The sequence below is a fragment of the Uloborus diversus genome, chromosome 5, assembly GCF_026930045.1.
Source record: "Uloborus diversus isolate 005 chromosome 5, Udiv.v.3.1, whole genome shotgun sequence".
NCBI classification, from domain to species: Eukaryota; Metazoa; Arthropoda; class Arachnida; order Araneae; family Uloboridae; genus Uloborus; species Uloborus diversus.
The window spans coordinates 22,844,726-22,858,844 of NC_072735.1; the positions used below are offsets into that span (position 1 = coordinate 22,844,726).

Below are 14,119 nucleotides of genomic sequence, written 5' to 3' on the forward strand. Positions count from 1 at the left end.
TTTATTAAAAAATATTGAGACATAATAATAGTAAAGCATCTGTGTTCATTATATTCGATTTTTTCCCCCGAAAAAAATGATGATTGAGTAAAAAATTACTCTTACCTTTATTTCACGAACAATGCGTTTTTTTTTCTTACTTCGTCAAAATGTTATCAAATAAGGCTAAAATCTGATAGAAAAATTTTTCAAACTCAAAATTGATGCAGGAATTGAAAAGTATTGATTTTTTTTTTTTTTTTTTTGTCAAAAAATAAGGTTTGTTTCTATATTATGTTAAAAAAAAATTTGGTGGGTCAGGACCACTTTTTATGGAATTGCCCTGGGAAAGAAAGCTCATTTAAATTCTGGATGAGGTTCTCATTTATCATTTGTTTTATGATGTGTTTCTATTTTAAAATCATGTATAAAATCTTGTAGGGCTATTCTGATGTGATAAAAGGTTTTCATTTGCTTGGATTGCTTAGTGAAGAGCCCCATCCTTGTTTGCATCCAAAAGGTCCTGAAATTACGTGGGTAAGCGGTTTTCAATTATGAAAAAAGACTATATAAAATTTATATATGTGAAGAAGAGGCAAAACACATTATTAGACATTAGGACAGTGTTTCTTATATTTAGAATTGAAGTTCTGAGATATTTTTGCAAAATCTAGAGTTTATTTCTGTAGAAAGAAAAAGTATGCAAGTTTAACTCTGAGATTTACGAACTTTTCAAAACTTTTCTTTAAAATTTCCCATAACACCATAACTATATGGCAAATTCTCTAAAATATAAAAATTAAAAATGCCAAAGACAAAGAAAAAGATGCTTTGAGATTGATCTCATCAGCATTGGTAGTCTCATAGTAGCAAAGTACCAGATCAGGGAGGAAGAAGGGAGGAGATAAATCTTCCCTATTTAGAAGTGGCAACATTTGTTCACTTTTTACAGAGGAAGCTTATCAATCAAATAGCTCCCTACAATCACAGCAGATCAATGTAAATGAGTCTAAGTTTCTCCTTTTTTTAGAGGCAGCTATTAGAGCGCAAAAAGAAAAAACTACTGGAAATTGGTTGTAATAAGGGGCTAATATAGTGGACAATGTATGGCTCTCATCTACAGGAACTTAATGCAGTACTTACTTAGATGGCAATATTCATTTTATTTTTCATCACCAACCTGCCAAATTCATCTGCTATCAATATTATGCTGTGCAATGTTTATTTAATACAAGAAGAAATTTTTATATTCCTTTAAATACAGTAGAACCTTGTTTTACGCGAGGGTTATGTTCCACGGAAATGCTGCATAAATTGAAACCACATAAATTGAGACCCAATACTAGTGTTAAAATAGGGGTTTGGTTCCGTAGGTAACAAAATACTTCATTCTGGTGATGACTAATTGTATAATAAGTTTAATATGTACACATATCGACTTTTATGTACAACATGCATAAAGAAAACATAAATCAATTTCGTGTTCTGTTTATAAAGAAAAAACTACTGGAAAGAGGTTATAAGGAGATTTATAAAGAGGAGCTGGGTATGATAGTCTTATGACAATTATTAAGAATTTTTCTCAGTAATTACTTGCAGAACTTTAACACATCCATGATCACTTGCATCATTTCCATGATAGAATCTTCCTTCACTAACAAATCAGAAACATCATTTCTATTGTCTTGGAATGGCTCAAAATTTTCAATGTGAACTTTTTTGGTTGTACGTCACCGACGTCGTTAACCTCGTTGCTTTTAGACTCCTTTGTCACTCCTAAAAGCTCTTCTTCCAGTGAGTTCTGAACTGTGTGAGTTTAAAAACTTTACTTCTGGAAAGAGCTCTGGAACCAATCGCATAAAATGTCTCCAGTGACCCAAGTTCAATTATTAGCATGCAAAAATGCAGTTGATTACATGTAGTCTGCAATCTTTAGGAGTTAGGATTTTGAAAGAGGGGAAACTTTTATCTGTTTGCACTGACGCATCCCCGTAAAACCGAAACTCATCCACACAAAATGAAATAAAGGTGTCAAATCTTAAACTGCGTAAAATAAACCCACGTAAAACGGGGGTCTACTGTAATTGACGGATTGCGAATGTAGTAGAATTAATTATGTAAATATTTTTTAAAAATAAATTGCAAATTTCATGACATTTTGTGAACTAATTAAAGCAAAATACTTATTAGCTTTCAAAACTTTTAATAGATAAAAATAAATGTTAATGTTTTATTTACTTAACTTCAAGCTGATATTTTGATTATGATAACTTTATTCATATATTCACTCATTGCTGAAACCTAATTGTTATTATTATTATTATTCGATAACCTCTATTATTTTTTTGGCATCAAAATTTTTAAAAAATCAAGAAACCTTATACATTTAAAAAAATACATGTACAATAAGAGTAAATTGTGATTGTCAAAAACTTGGTTAATTTCAACAGAAAACCCTACAACTTTCTCAAAAAAAAAAAAAAAAAAAAAAAAAAAAAAAAAAAACGTCCGCAGATAATAATAGAGAAATGATAAATTTTTAAAAAAAGTTGAAACAAATAACACTTGAAATATCTTTGTAAGATTGATTTCGATCTAAGAATTCTTTATCTCAAAGGACTAATGATGTTTTTTACTTCAATACAGGTGACCTTTACATTATTATAACTTTGAAAAACATACGAAACAGTGCAAGCTGCAGGAAGTAGGGGAGCCTTTTTGCTGTGGAGCTGTTCGCGCCGGTGGAAATTGTTGCCACTTTTACACTAGGGAACCCGTAGGACATTTGTCTCCTTCTTTCTACTCCATGTACCAGATCTACAAAGCACCACTAAATGGATAGTTAGGCCAATGCACTAAAGAACTCAAAAAATGTATGCGTTGATGAGGCAGCCAAATTTTGAAAAGAAAAAACTGGGCGCTTATTCCAAGCTTGAAATTCACCTTGCGAAATTAGTTCTGATCGCCTCACTAGATGGCGCTATAGGGAAAAAAGCGGTCTCACAAGGAAATTCTCACAGGTAGCAATTCCAATCGCCAAAAGAAGGGGGAAAGTGACTTTTCGGGCGCATTTTTGCGGAGCGAAATCTCAACTGCCCTAAAGTAGGTGAGATTGTGCGATTTTTATGATACAATTTGGGAGTTTGTCTTTCTGAAAGGTAATGGCTTGAGGAAAACGAATTTAGATGTTGCCAAACTTAGAGATGGTGCAGGGGCAAGGGAGGGGGGTAAAACTGCACTGGGGGGGGGGGGGCAAGTGGTTTTCCGTTAAATTTTTGTCACACAAAAATGGGAGTTAGTTTTTCTGAAAGGTATTGGCAAGCAGAAAACAAATTAGAATGTTAGGAACCTTGAACAGAGTAAAGGAGGGGGGGAGGGAAAAAGTGGTTGTCCGTGGAATTTTTGTGATAAAATTACGGCAGTTGGTTTTTCTGATAGGTATTGGCAAGCAGAAAACAAATTAGAATGTTAGGAACCTTGAACATAGTAAAGAGGGGGGGGGGGGAGGTGGTTGTCCGCGGAATTTTTGTGATAAAATTACGGCAGTTGGTTTTTCTGATAGGTATTAGCGCGAGGAAAACGAATTAGGATGTGGCCAACCCTAAAAATGGTGCAGTGGGCGGGGGAAGGAGGGGGGGGTTATAACTGCAAACATAAAATAGGTATATATGCAACATTTTTCGCTTTACAACAAGTTTTCAAAGCTTAAAATGCTTAATTCAACTAATAACATAATGCACAAACATCCAAATTAAATTGCAGACACGTGTTTCGGAAGACCTTGTGTTAAGAGCTCCTTTTTCAATGTAAAAAATGTTAGTTTGTAAATGAAAATGCATTAGGCTAAGGTTGATAACTTCCATTGATTCCACTTTCTTGTAACCAAACCCATCATTTAGGAAATAAGGTAGGGGGGGGGGGGAATCGGGGGCACTCCAAATTTTCAAGATATAATGCATTTAAAATAATTAAGGTGCTAGGAATTTCCTACTCCCTCTTATTTTTTTGACCACTCGACGGCCTGCACAAATGCGTCTAGGCAAATTTTATGTAAAAAGCGTTTATAAATTTTATTTTTCTTTTTACATTATCCCACTTAAAATTTAGTTTTTTCACAAAAGTACTAGTTGTTTCTGAAGATTATATGAATTTCAAATTTACACAGAATATACAATCCCTTTTTTTTTTGCATATTAGGGGGGGGGGGACATCACAAATTACCGCCCCGGGTGTCACCCATGCTGGGTACGCCACTGATGTATGTTTTTTTTTTTGTCTTCTTTTGCTATAAAATCCTCCTCCCCCTTTTTTCCCTAAATTCTTTATTTATTACCTACAGTCAATATTCAATTTCAATTGAATTTAAGTTTGTAAGAAAATTTATTTTTCTTTATTGAAATTTGATATTGATTAACTAATTACAAAACAGTACAAAGGCTGGTAATTTCTGGGGAATTGTTTCTAAAATTTGATTTTCCATTTTGCCGACATCAAAATTAGCAATATTATACAAATACTGTATTCGATTATACTGTAAGCATTTGTAAATTGGCTGCTATATAATATGATGCATTTCAAGGAAAAGAGAAGGCTTCAAAATGCTCCTTTTTTCTTTTCTTCTTCAATTCAGGATCTTTCCTTTGGGTTGAACTTTAAAGTTCTTTATCAGCTGAAGAGAAATAATGATTGAAAAATTTATTCCCTTTACGAATATTTTTCAATATACATTTACAGAAGTGGAGTATTTATTTTAAACTGCTCTTGTAACCAAGATTGCTGTTTTGACTTTTTAATCTTGAAAATAATCTTGAAAATAAAGATGGAATTGTGTAATCATAGGTACAAGTTGCTTGTTTTGAAAAAGGAAATGTAGAAAAGTACTGTTTTGAGGATATCTTAAGATTAGGTCTTGGGAAAACAATGCCTAGAAAACCGGAATATTGAAGAAGTAATACTTTTTATTTAGCATATGCTTATTAAATCATAATTTTAAAGGAGAAGAGAAAAAAAATCTGGAATATTTCTTTGAAACTGAGATTGTTGTTATAATTGCAACTGAGCGGGGGGAAGTTTGGTTTTTACATTGCTAATCCTAATATGGAAGATTATATATTCTGTTATGTCTGCTCCCATCCCCAAAAGCTCAATTAGCACAACAAACCTTTTACATTTTGTAAGGGTGCCCCTCCCCCCAAATATCCGGAAGACTCCCCCCTCCAAAAGCAAAAGCCCTCCAAATAAAAAAATACCCCTCAACCCCCTTTAAAAATTTCAATGGCGCAGTCAGCGTCATGCCCTAACACCCCCTCCCCCTGCATTTTAGTGTTTTTCTTATTCAATTTGAATTAGCAGATTTTTTCATCAAGACTTTTGGATGCCTCTAAACTTTTCGCACTCTGCACTTCATTAGACACGGCAACAACATACTATTCAATCCACGATTACGAACTATTTATATTTTTTCGTCTGCATTTATGATGGTTAAGATTTTTTTTTTTGTATCATTATTTTTTTTAAGTTATTGTTATTGTTTCGATTATAGTTTCTTGGGAAAAATATATTTTATATAAGACGTTCTTACTAATATAGATGGTGTTATATAGTAAATCAACCAAATTTACGGTTAACTTTTGTCTTATTTATGTATTGACTCGTTTTCACCTCTTCGATTTTTGTTTTAGACACTGTAATATTGAAATATGCAAAAAATATGACTTACTTTTTGCCATTTGACTAAGCTTTTTGCACCGGAGCCCTCGGCCATTTTTCCTTTGTGTACTATTGTGTAAAATTCTCGGAGAATTAATTTTTAAGAACATCTGGGTTTGCTTCAAGAAAATCTAAAATTATTTCGGTGTGATTCTTTGTAACGTAAAACGTATTCTTTGAAGAGTAGCCATTAGCGTGCCAGTCGCCAAAGTTCACGCTTTTCCGTGCAAGGATTAAACAAAACAAAACTAGCTGCGCTGAAAGGACATTGGTTGGAAGAAGTCACGTGTACCTCCTGGCTGACCAAACTAGTCAAGAAACTCTTTGCCTCTTCGAAAGACAGCTGTGAGCTGTTCAGAATTCAACATTGCAAGATTTTTTCGACAACATCGATCACGTAACGGGAAATCTCGAACTCGAAACGTGAATAGTTTGGAATGACCACCCTGGGTGAGAGAATGTAATGAATACATCAATGTCTGATGTGAAGACAATTATTAACCACAAAGCCAAAGAAAAATGCAAAACAAAAACGTAGAGAGGAGGGTTAGTAGGGTGGTGCAGCCCATTGGAAGCTTTGCTACACTTATTTGTTTAGATGTAGGATAGCGGACAAAACCCCACTTTTTTTTTTTCTTTGTAATGAATATGAATAATTTCTTTTTAATTTTTTACTTTTTTGTTTTGCAGTGGTTAATAGATGTCTCCACACCAGACATTGTATTCATTGCATTCTCTCCCCCAATTTTTTCTTTCCAAAATTTGGCTGCCTCTTCAATGTACATATTCTTTGCATTTTTTAGTGTGTTGACCTAGCTATCCATTAAATGTTGCTTTGTATATCTGGTACTTTGTACTTCGAGATTTCCAATGTTGATGAGATCACTTTCAAAGCAGCCTTTCCTTTATCATTGGCATTTTTTAGTTTTCCCTTGCTTTCTTTGTGTTTAAGTTTTTATTTGTTTATTACCATTATTGTACTGTATTTTCCTGCATATGATCCGCAAATTATCTGTTAGAAAGGTAAAATGAATGCGATGCAGATTATATGCTGCCGCGGGTTGTTTATTTTACATTGCTTGAATGTTCTTCTTAAGTGATTCAGGCTATGTAAAATAAACAACGTACAGTAAAAGAAGAGGTCTTCCTTTACTGTATGTTGTCTGCCTAAGATTAGACTGCTCGCTCCTTTATTTATTCTTTGTCTTCAAGTAATTAGCGTACTATACTGACACTTTCGAGAATCAAATCATTATTTTTTATATTAATTTTCAATGTATCTTAAAAGTTATTACTTCTTCACATTTTCAATATAGTTGCTAAAATTGTATGTTAAAACACAACTTCATTTTTTGCATTGTATTATCTGCGGATTATACGCCGCTGCGGATGGTATGAAGATTTTTTTTTCAGGTGGATTTTAGGACCTGTTGATTATATGCAAGAAAATACAGTACTTAGCTTTTTTAATTGCTGCTTTTTGCATTATTAAGTTAAATATCCTTATTTTTTTTTCTTATTTGTTTTGTTTGTCTATCTTTATAAGAAGCTTAGTAAGAGAAGAATGAAGGAAATTTACTTGAACCATATTACATTTTAGCTACGCTGTCCTGGTATAGAAAAAGCCAGAAGAGTTGCATTTTACTCATACAGACCTGTTACTAAGGCCCAGAATTATATTTAAGGTTGAAATGTTATTTTTTTAATTATTGGGTAATTCTCCAAAAACCAGGAATTTTCAATAAATTCTTCAAAAATAAAAATGTTTCAATAAATTTTTTTCATACTGACTACCAAATAGCACGATCTTGAGAGTAACAGATTTGGACACAGTTCTGGATTTTGATGAATTTTCACTTCATATAAACCCAGGTAAAGAGATTTCACTGCATAGAGAAGTTTTAGTTTGGCTGCAACTTGGGTTCAAGGTTGCTAGTTTGACTTGAGTGCAATGGGTTTCTTTTGTAGTTAATCTTTTTATTTAATTTAATTTTATTTACTTATTTTTTGCTAATACATTTGAGTATGTGCCAAATGTTTGCATTTATTAATAAAGAAATTAGGTTAAATAATTGTTTAAAGAATTTTTCTTTTCACGAGGCAGTGTTTTTTTATGTAATTGTAAAGTAAATAAATCAATTTAATTTAAAAAATAAAATAATGCAAGCATAAAATAAAAATGGAGCAAATATGTTGTGTACACTTATTCGAATTAATAAAACTGCCTTTTGTGTTTAATATTAAAATTATTTGTTAAATATATATTTTGTATACTCATAAAGTTCTGTAATAGTTTTAAAAATAGTTACTGTGCAAAGGAGCTTCAAACAAATATTAAAAAAAAAAAAATCTTTCTTAATCTTATTGTATTAAACTATCATTTGAAATGTTTTTTCTCTAATATGCTGAAGTTGATACAAAATCATTGCCCTTGGTAAAATTGTCTTTCATGTCTAATGTTTTTTTTTTTTTTTTTTGTACTTGATTTTTCAAAAATTCTGTATTTTATTCTAGAAACAATTTTTGTGTAGCCTTTTAGGCCAACAAGGTCAAGAATTATTGACACCAAACCTAAAAAATCTTATTTATGACTCAGTTGGAAAATCAGAATCTCGTGTGGAGGCTATAGACAGGTTTGTACTTATTTAAAAGTAATCTTAAACTTTTTCTTTGACTTGCATTCATAATGTTGTTTTTCAGTAAAATTTATGTAACCATGTACAAAAAATAAATATTAATTATATCATTAGACAATGTTTAGATGAAATGGTACTTGAAAGTAAAAATTAACCTAAAAAATTTACTCCTATTATTTTCTGTGGAACAAAACTGCAAAATATGTTACTTATGCCAATGTGCTATGGTTTGATAGCAATAATTCAGTTATAATTTTTGCTAGCTTTGAATGCTACTTGAATAAGTTTGGCGGAAACGTAAAAATTGCTTCAATCATAAATCAGTATCTATCTCTTGATCTGGCTATCTCTGTGTCTATCTTTATCTCCATCCATTTCCATATTTATCCATTTATTTAAATCTCTGCAGCCATCTGTCGCCATATTTATTGATGTATTTCTATAAGAGTGAGAATCTTTAACCGGTTTCAACATTATTACATGACCAGATACAACTCAACTATGTACATTTATTTCTAACTTAAACTGAATTCTTGGGGAAAATTTCATTGTTAAATGCTCCCAACAACTGAAAGGCTGTTAAATTGAATTTCGCTACTTGTAACAATCAGTGCCAGATTTACCCATAAGCTAAGCAAGCTATAGCTTAGGGCCCCGCTTTGTTGGGAGCCCCAACTGCCAAATAATTGCATGATTCCTCCCTTAAAAAAAAGTGAAAAGTACTTAAAAAAATAGATTTCATTTTCAAATGCTAGAAAACTTTGCAAATTTGGAAAAGGGTATACAAATCTGGAATTTTAAAATATCTAGCAAACAGGAGGAGGTAGGGGTGAGGAATTACAAAATATCGTGGCCTCAGAGCAACAGTAAGATATCTTGGTGTTATTTCTGAAATTAAATATGTTGCTCTGTTACTATGAGACGACGACATGTCAAATTCAGCTCCTTGCTACATCATATATCAAAAATGTAAAAATCATGGTTCTCAAGTTTCTGTAACATATTACTTGAGATAAATTTTTGTGACTTGTGTGTTTCATGTCTTGTCATTTATTTAATCCTGAATGCAGTATTTTGAAATTCTTTTTTTATTGCTTGCTTTTATCTTACTTCAGCATATTGTCAATCGGTTTAGCACGAAAAAAAAAAATATTGCACGACATCTTTTCGTTTTCGGCACTACTTGTACTTGAAAAAGTTGTTGTAATGAGAAATTTATAGGTTTTTTTTTTCTTTTAAACTTAAAATAGCTATTTCTCACTATGTTGTAAAAATACTGTAAAACTGGACAATCAAGTATGAAAATGTCAGAGACTGGAATGTGCAATTGAAGCATCTTAAATTATTTTAATTGTTCTAGAATCCTTGAAAATAATTAGATATGCCTTTTAAAGTATTTTCTACTATCGATCATTTTATATCTAATTCACTTTTATTTGTCGGTGGTTGGAGGGGTGATCAGAAACTAATTTTACCAAAAGCCGATGTGAGCATACATTATTTTTTCTCCTCCCTCACTCTTTCTCTCTGTTGACTGCTGTCATTTATTTGTTAAATCAAAAACAATTTTTCTGTGTTAATTTGGAAAAGAGCATATAACTTTTAAAAAGTTTTTACCTATTTTGCAGTACATTAATTGATCCGATTTCTTCAATACTATGCGAAGAAATTTACCACTTGAACCACCAGGAACTATTCTGTCAAGGTCAAGTATTCTGTAGCTTCGTTTCCTTGCAAGGCAACTATTGGCACAATTCCAGCAACAATCATTATGTTTCCTTGTTTCCTTACGTTCATTAGTTTCCTTGCAAGACAACTATTGGCACAATTCCAGCAACAATCATTAATTTTAAAGGGAATATTACATTGCTGAGAATTGATGTTTTAAGAAAAAATCTCTGTTAATTAAAGTTGTAGAAAAAACAAGACCTTCCTAAACATGCTGCCCGAAAAATTACAAATCTATTGATACCTGGTTCGATTGTCAAAGTCGATTCTCTAGGGTTTGGAAGAAGTTAGAGTGACTTAGATAGATACATAGATGAATACATTGATACACTCGTTTTTTAGTAGTATAAGATTTTTAACTCTGCTTGAACTAATGTGATTCATAGTTCCTACATTCAATCATACGTAATTTTTACTTCTTTTATGTTTAAAGCATATAAAAGAAAGTATTAGAAAATTTTAGATTTTTGGTGGATTTATGTGTTTTAAGAGATACATTGACAACAATTAACTATTTTTGAAAAATCTTTTATGTTCACATGTGGATGAGGTATTTATAATGAACTCATGTTTATTGTATTTCTTCTTCATAGAAACTGTTATTTGTTTTTTTTTTAGATTAGGACTATTGGAAGAAGAGCCATTAGTAAAACGTTCATCACCTTTAGACACTTTAACTCATTTTTTGGCGAATAAATTAGCTTACCGTAAGTTATTCAATCACAGTAAGATTTCTACAATTTTTATTATAGCATTTTGGTTTATTGTTGGTATTTCTCACCGTCCCCCTCTCTCCAAATAATTGAATGAAAAATTTGTTGAATTATTCTGCTGAAAAATTAAGAAAAATGTTAGTTTAATGTTAGGAAAATGTTAGGATAATAAAGATTATGCTTTAATGAATGACTTTTAGGATGATAAATTAGTTTCTGCTTTGGTAACCGCTATTCAAAAATTTTTTGAAGAATTTTAATACTAATATATGCAGGAATATTTTTATAAATATCATATACTGTGAAAACTCTACAAAAAGTGAGAAATTTCTTTAGAAAAGTAATTTTCTTTTCTTCAGATTAAAAATCACATCTTCTAAAGTTACTTATAACCTGATTTGCTAAAGAATACTTAAAAATTAAAAAAACAATATATATGCTCTTTTAACAGCAGCTTATATTTTGTATATATTTAGGTAGGCGTCTTTATACAACAATTAGAACTATCGTGCTAAAACGTATGTTTACTTAAGTTTCCTCATTTGTATTTTTGTTAGCATGTAAAAAATAGCAAATTATTAAAAGATTATCCTCTATGTTTGTTCAATTAGAGAAGGAAGGTCATGTAAATGTATGCCAATTTGTGCTTGTTTTTAAACTTTGAATGCATTTTTTCTATCGAGTCTGTGTGATAGGCAAGATTTTGTTATGTTAATTTAATTTTCACTGTAGTTTTTAGTTACATTTTTTACTGATTCTTTTACAGAGCCTGGTGAAAGAGACGTTATCGTTTTACGACATAACATTGGAATTCAATGGCCTGATAATAAAAATGTATGTATTGTTTTATTATTTCATTTTTTTACTATTGCAATAAAGATAAATTATCATTTATAAAATTTTACAAGGGTTACGTTCTAGCAAAAGAAGTGCAGGAGCCCTATAATTATATTTCAATCCTGAAATAGCCTGAATTCCATTTAAAATAAAAATTCACATGAAATTGAAGAGAAGTGCGGGAACCGAGCAGGGCCCTTAAAAAGGGGGGTGAGAAAGAAAACCCCGAGCACCACGAAAAGAGGGGCTTTCGTAAGGCGCTCCTCGTTTTGATGGAATACTATGACATTCACGTGAAATGAGGGGTGCCACAAGTTGCCCCTCATTGTATAAAATGCCCCAATCATATAAAATTAGGGGCGCCTGCCGTGATATATGCCTGTGCAATGGGCAGTTTGTCTCCTCCATTTCATTGAGTTGCCATTCCGCCACATGTTTAAGCTATTACATGGCAAGAAAGATAATGGAGCATAATAGCTCTAAAGGGTCAATTGGTGAAAAGTTAGTTGACTGTCAAAATCTTTCGGTAATTAACTTTCAGAGTATTAACTGCCTGATGCCAGAGATGGACCGAAACATACTCAGCATAGATGAACAGCATTTCTTTAATATTTCAAAGGCAATTAAATCAGGAACCTGTAAAGATTTTTCTGAACGAAATCCAAGGCAATTTTTGCATTCGAGGTGGTTGACAAAGGCAAATACAACTCTCAGATCATGTTTATAATTGGAGAAAGCCTTACACCTGAACTTTCAAGAATTAGTTTTGTTTATAATAAAATCATACATGCCTATCAAACCATACTAAGACAGCCCGAAACTTATTTACCAAGCAATACAATATATCAGGTATTTGCCAAAACCTTCGCTTTATATTGTCGACCCTGCAATTGAACAAGACCCACTTAAAGCTGTAGATACCCATAGGGCTACTTTGTGCTGGGACTGTTCAGCTAGACATAAGTACTCAAGATGGTCATTCTAAATCTAATAAAAATAAGAGCCCTAAGTGTATTATTTATCCTAATTAATATTTTGAAAGCTGTTTTTATTAGAGAATTTTTGGGGAGCATTGTCTATATTCAGGGATTTTTTAGGCCTAATAGTCTATACTTTAATGTGTGTGGGAAGTTTTAGATAAATATCCTTATGTATATGAGGAAGAGTGCTGAACATGTGTTCCACAGTATCCCCTTTTCATTTGCAACTAAATTATATAATATTCAATATATTGCTGACCTTGCAGCTAATGTATTTATTAATATTGGTTATTAGAAAATTAACAAATTTTTAAACACTTTTTTTTTTTTCAGGAAATAAGAGAAATTGATTTTGTTGTTTATGGAGATAAAGGTGGATACAGTGCAATGGCCAAAACTGTTGGTTATCCAGCTGCTATTGCTTCTAAAATGGTGATCGAAAGTAAGTTCCAAAAAAGTAGGCTTTACTTTCAATACTTTGGTGCTATAGCTGCTAAGTTTTTGATATTCTGTTGCAGATGAAATCCAAACAAAAGGTATGGTTATTCCTATGGGAGCTGAGATATACAAACCTATGCTAATGAGGTTGAAACAAGAAGGGCTAACAAGTTCAGAAAATACTGTAAAGCAGTGAAGATCATAACTTTGGTTTAATGTTTAAACTTTTGTTCTAATGTAATTTCAAAGTCCAGTTTTTTTCCCCCTAGTTTATGCTGATGCAAATTAACCGTTTGAGAAACATTTTTTGCACAAGTTCTACTCATACATTTCCACATCAAGAGAGAAAAGTAACTGCATTTATTCTTTTTTTAACATTTTGAAAGTAAAAATACATTGATGAGAAACTGTATATTTTTTAACTTTTAATTATAAACATATATTTTTATATTATATATTGTACTGTTACTGTTAGGGCTACAAAAATAAAGTGCATTAGTCTATTGCTGTATTGTACACAGATTGTATGCTGTGTTTATATTTTTATGCTTGCAACTGAACTGTGATACTTTTGTGCCTTGTTGTTACTTTCTTTATGTGAGAAGTTGTTACATTAATATACACTTCTATTTTATTTAAAAAATCAAAGTTACCAAATAAACCATTTTAAAACCTGCATTGGTATTAATTTTCTACTCTTTATATTGTGTCTAAAGGGTAATATGAACTCTTTCCCTTTTAAAAACATTTGCATTCATGATATTAATAGTACTATTAGCCCTGGTAGGTGCTTCTGTACTGCATGGTTTAAAAAAATTTTTTCAATAAAAGCCTACCTAGGACCTTATCTTTAAATGCGTTTTATTGACAACTTAAAAATGAACACTTGCATCCTTTGCTTCTCACTGCCTCATATGTACTGATATAAAAATATAGTAGCTTTTGCATAGAGGTTGTCAATAAATGTCACACTTTTTTGACCCCCTACCCCCTTTGTCACAAGGTGTCATATTTCACATTGCCCCCTACCCCTCATTACACATTTTTTCTATTCATGTTTGTGAAACAGTGTTATGTCATAAACTCAACCCCCTTTTCA

At 31.8% G+C, this 14,119-nt stretch overlaps 1 protein-coding gene across 2 annotated transcripts in view; it reads left to right on the plus strand.

The window, feature by feature from the left end:
- Positions 1 to 13,696, plus strand: part of LOC129222849 (alpha-aminoadipic semialdehyde synthase, mitochondrial-like) — an 80,884-nt gene extending 67,188 nt beyond the window's left edge. For both annotated transcript variants that reach the window (XM_054857401.1, XM_054857402.1), the window contains exons 20-25: positions 421 to 516; positions 8,203 to 8,321; positions 10,671 to 10,759; positions 11,532 to 11,599; positions 12,916 to 13,024; positions 13,101 to 13,696. In XM_054857401.1, coding sequence (XP_054713376.1) covers positions 421 to 516; positions 8,203 to 8,321; positions 10,671 to 10,759; positions 11,532 to 11,599; positions 12,916 to 13,024; positions 13,101 to 13,216 — 597 coding nt within the window. In that variant the 3' untranslated portion in view covers positions 13,217 to 13,696. The remainder of the gene's footprint in view (positions 1 to 420; positions 517 to 8,202; positions 8,322 to 10,670; positions 10,760 to 11,531; positions 11,600 to 12,915; positions 13,025 to 13,100) is intronic.
- The last annotated feature ends 423 nt before the right edge of the window (positions 13,697 to 14,119 follow it).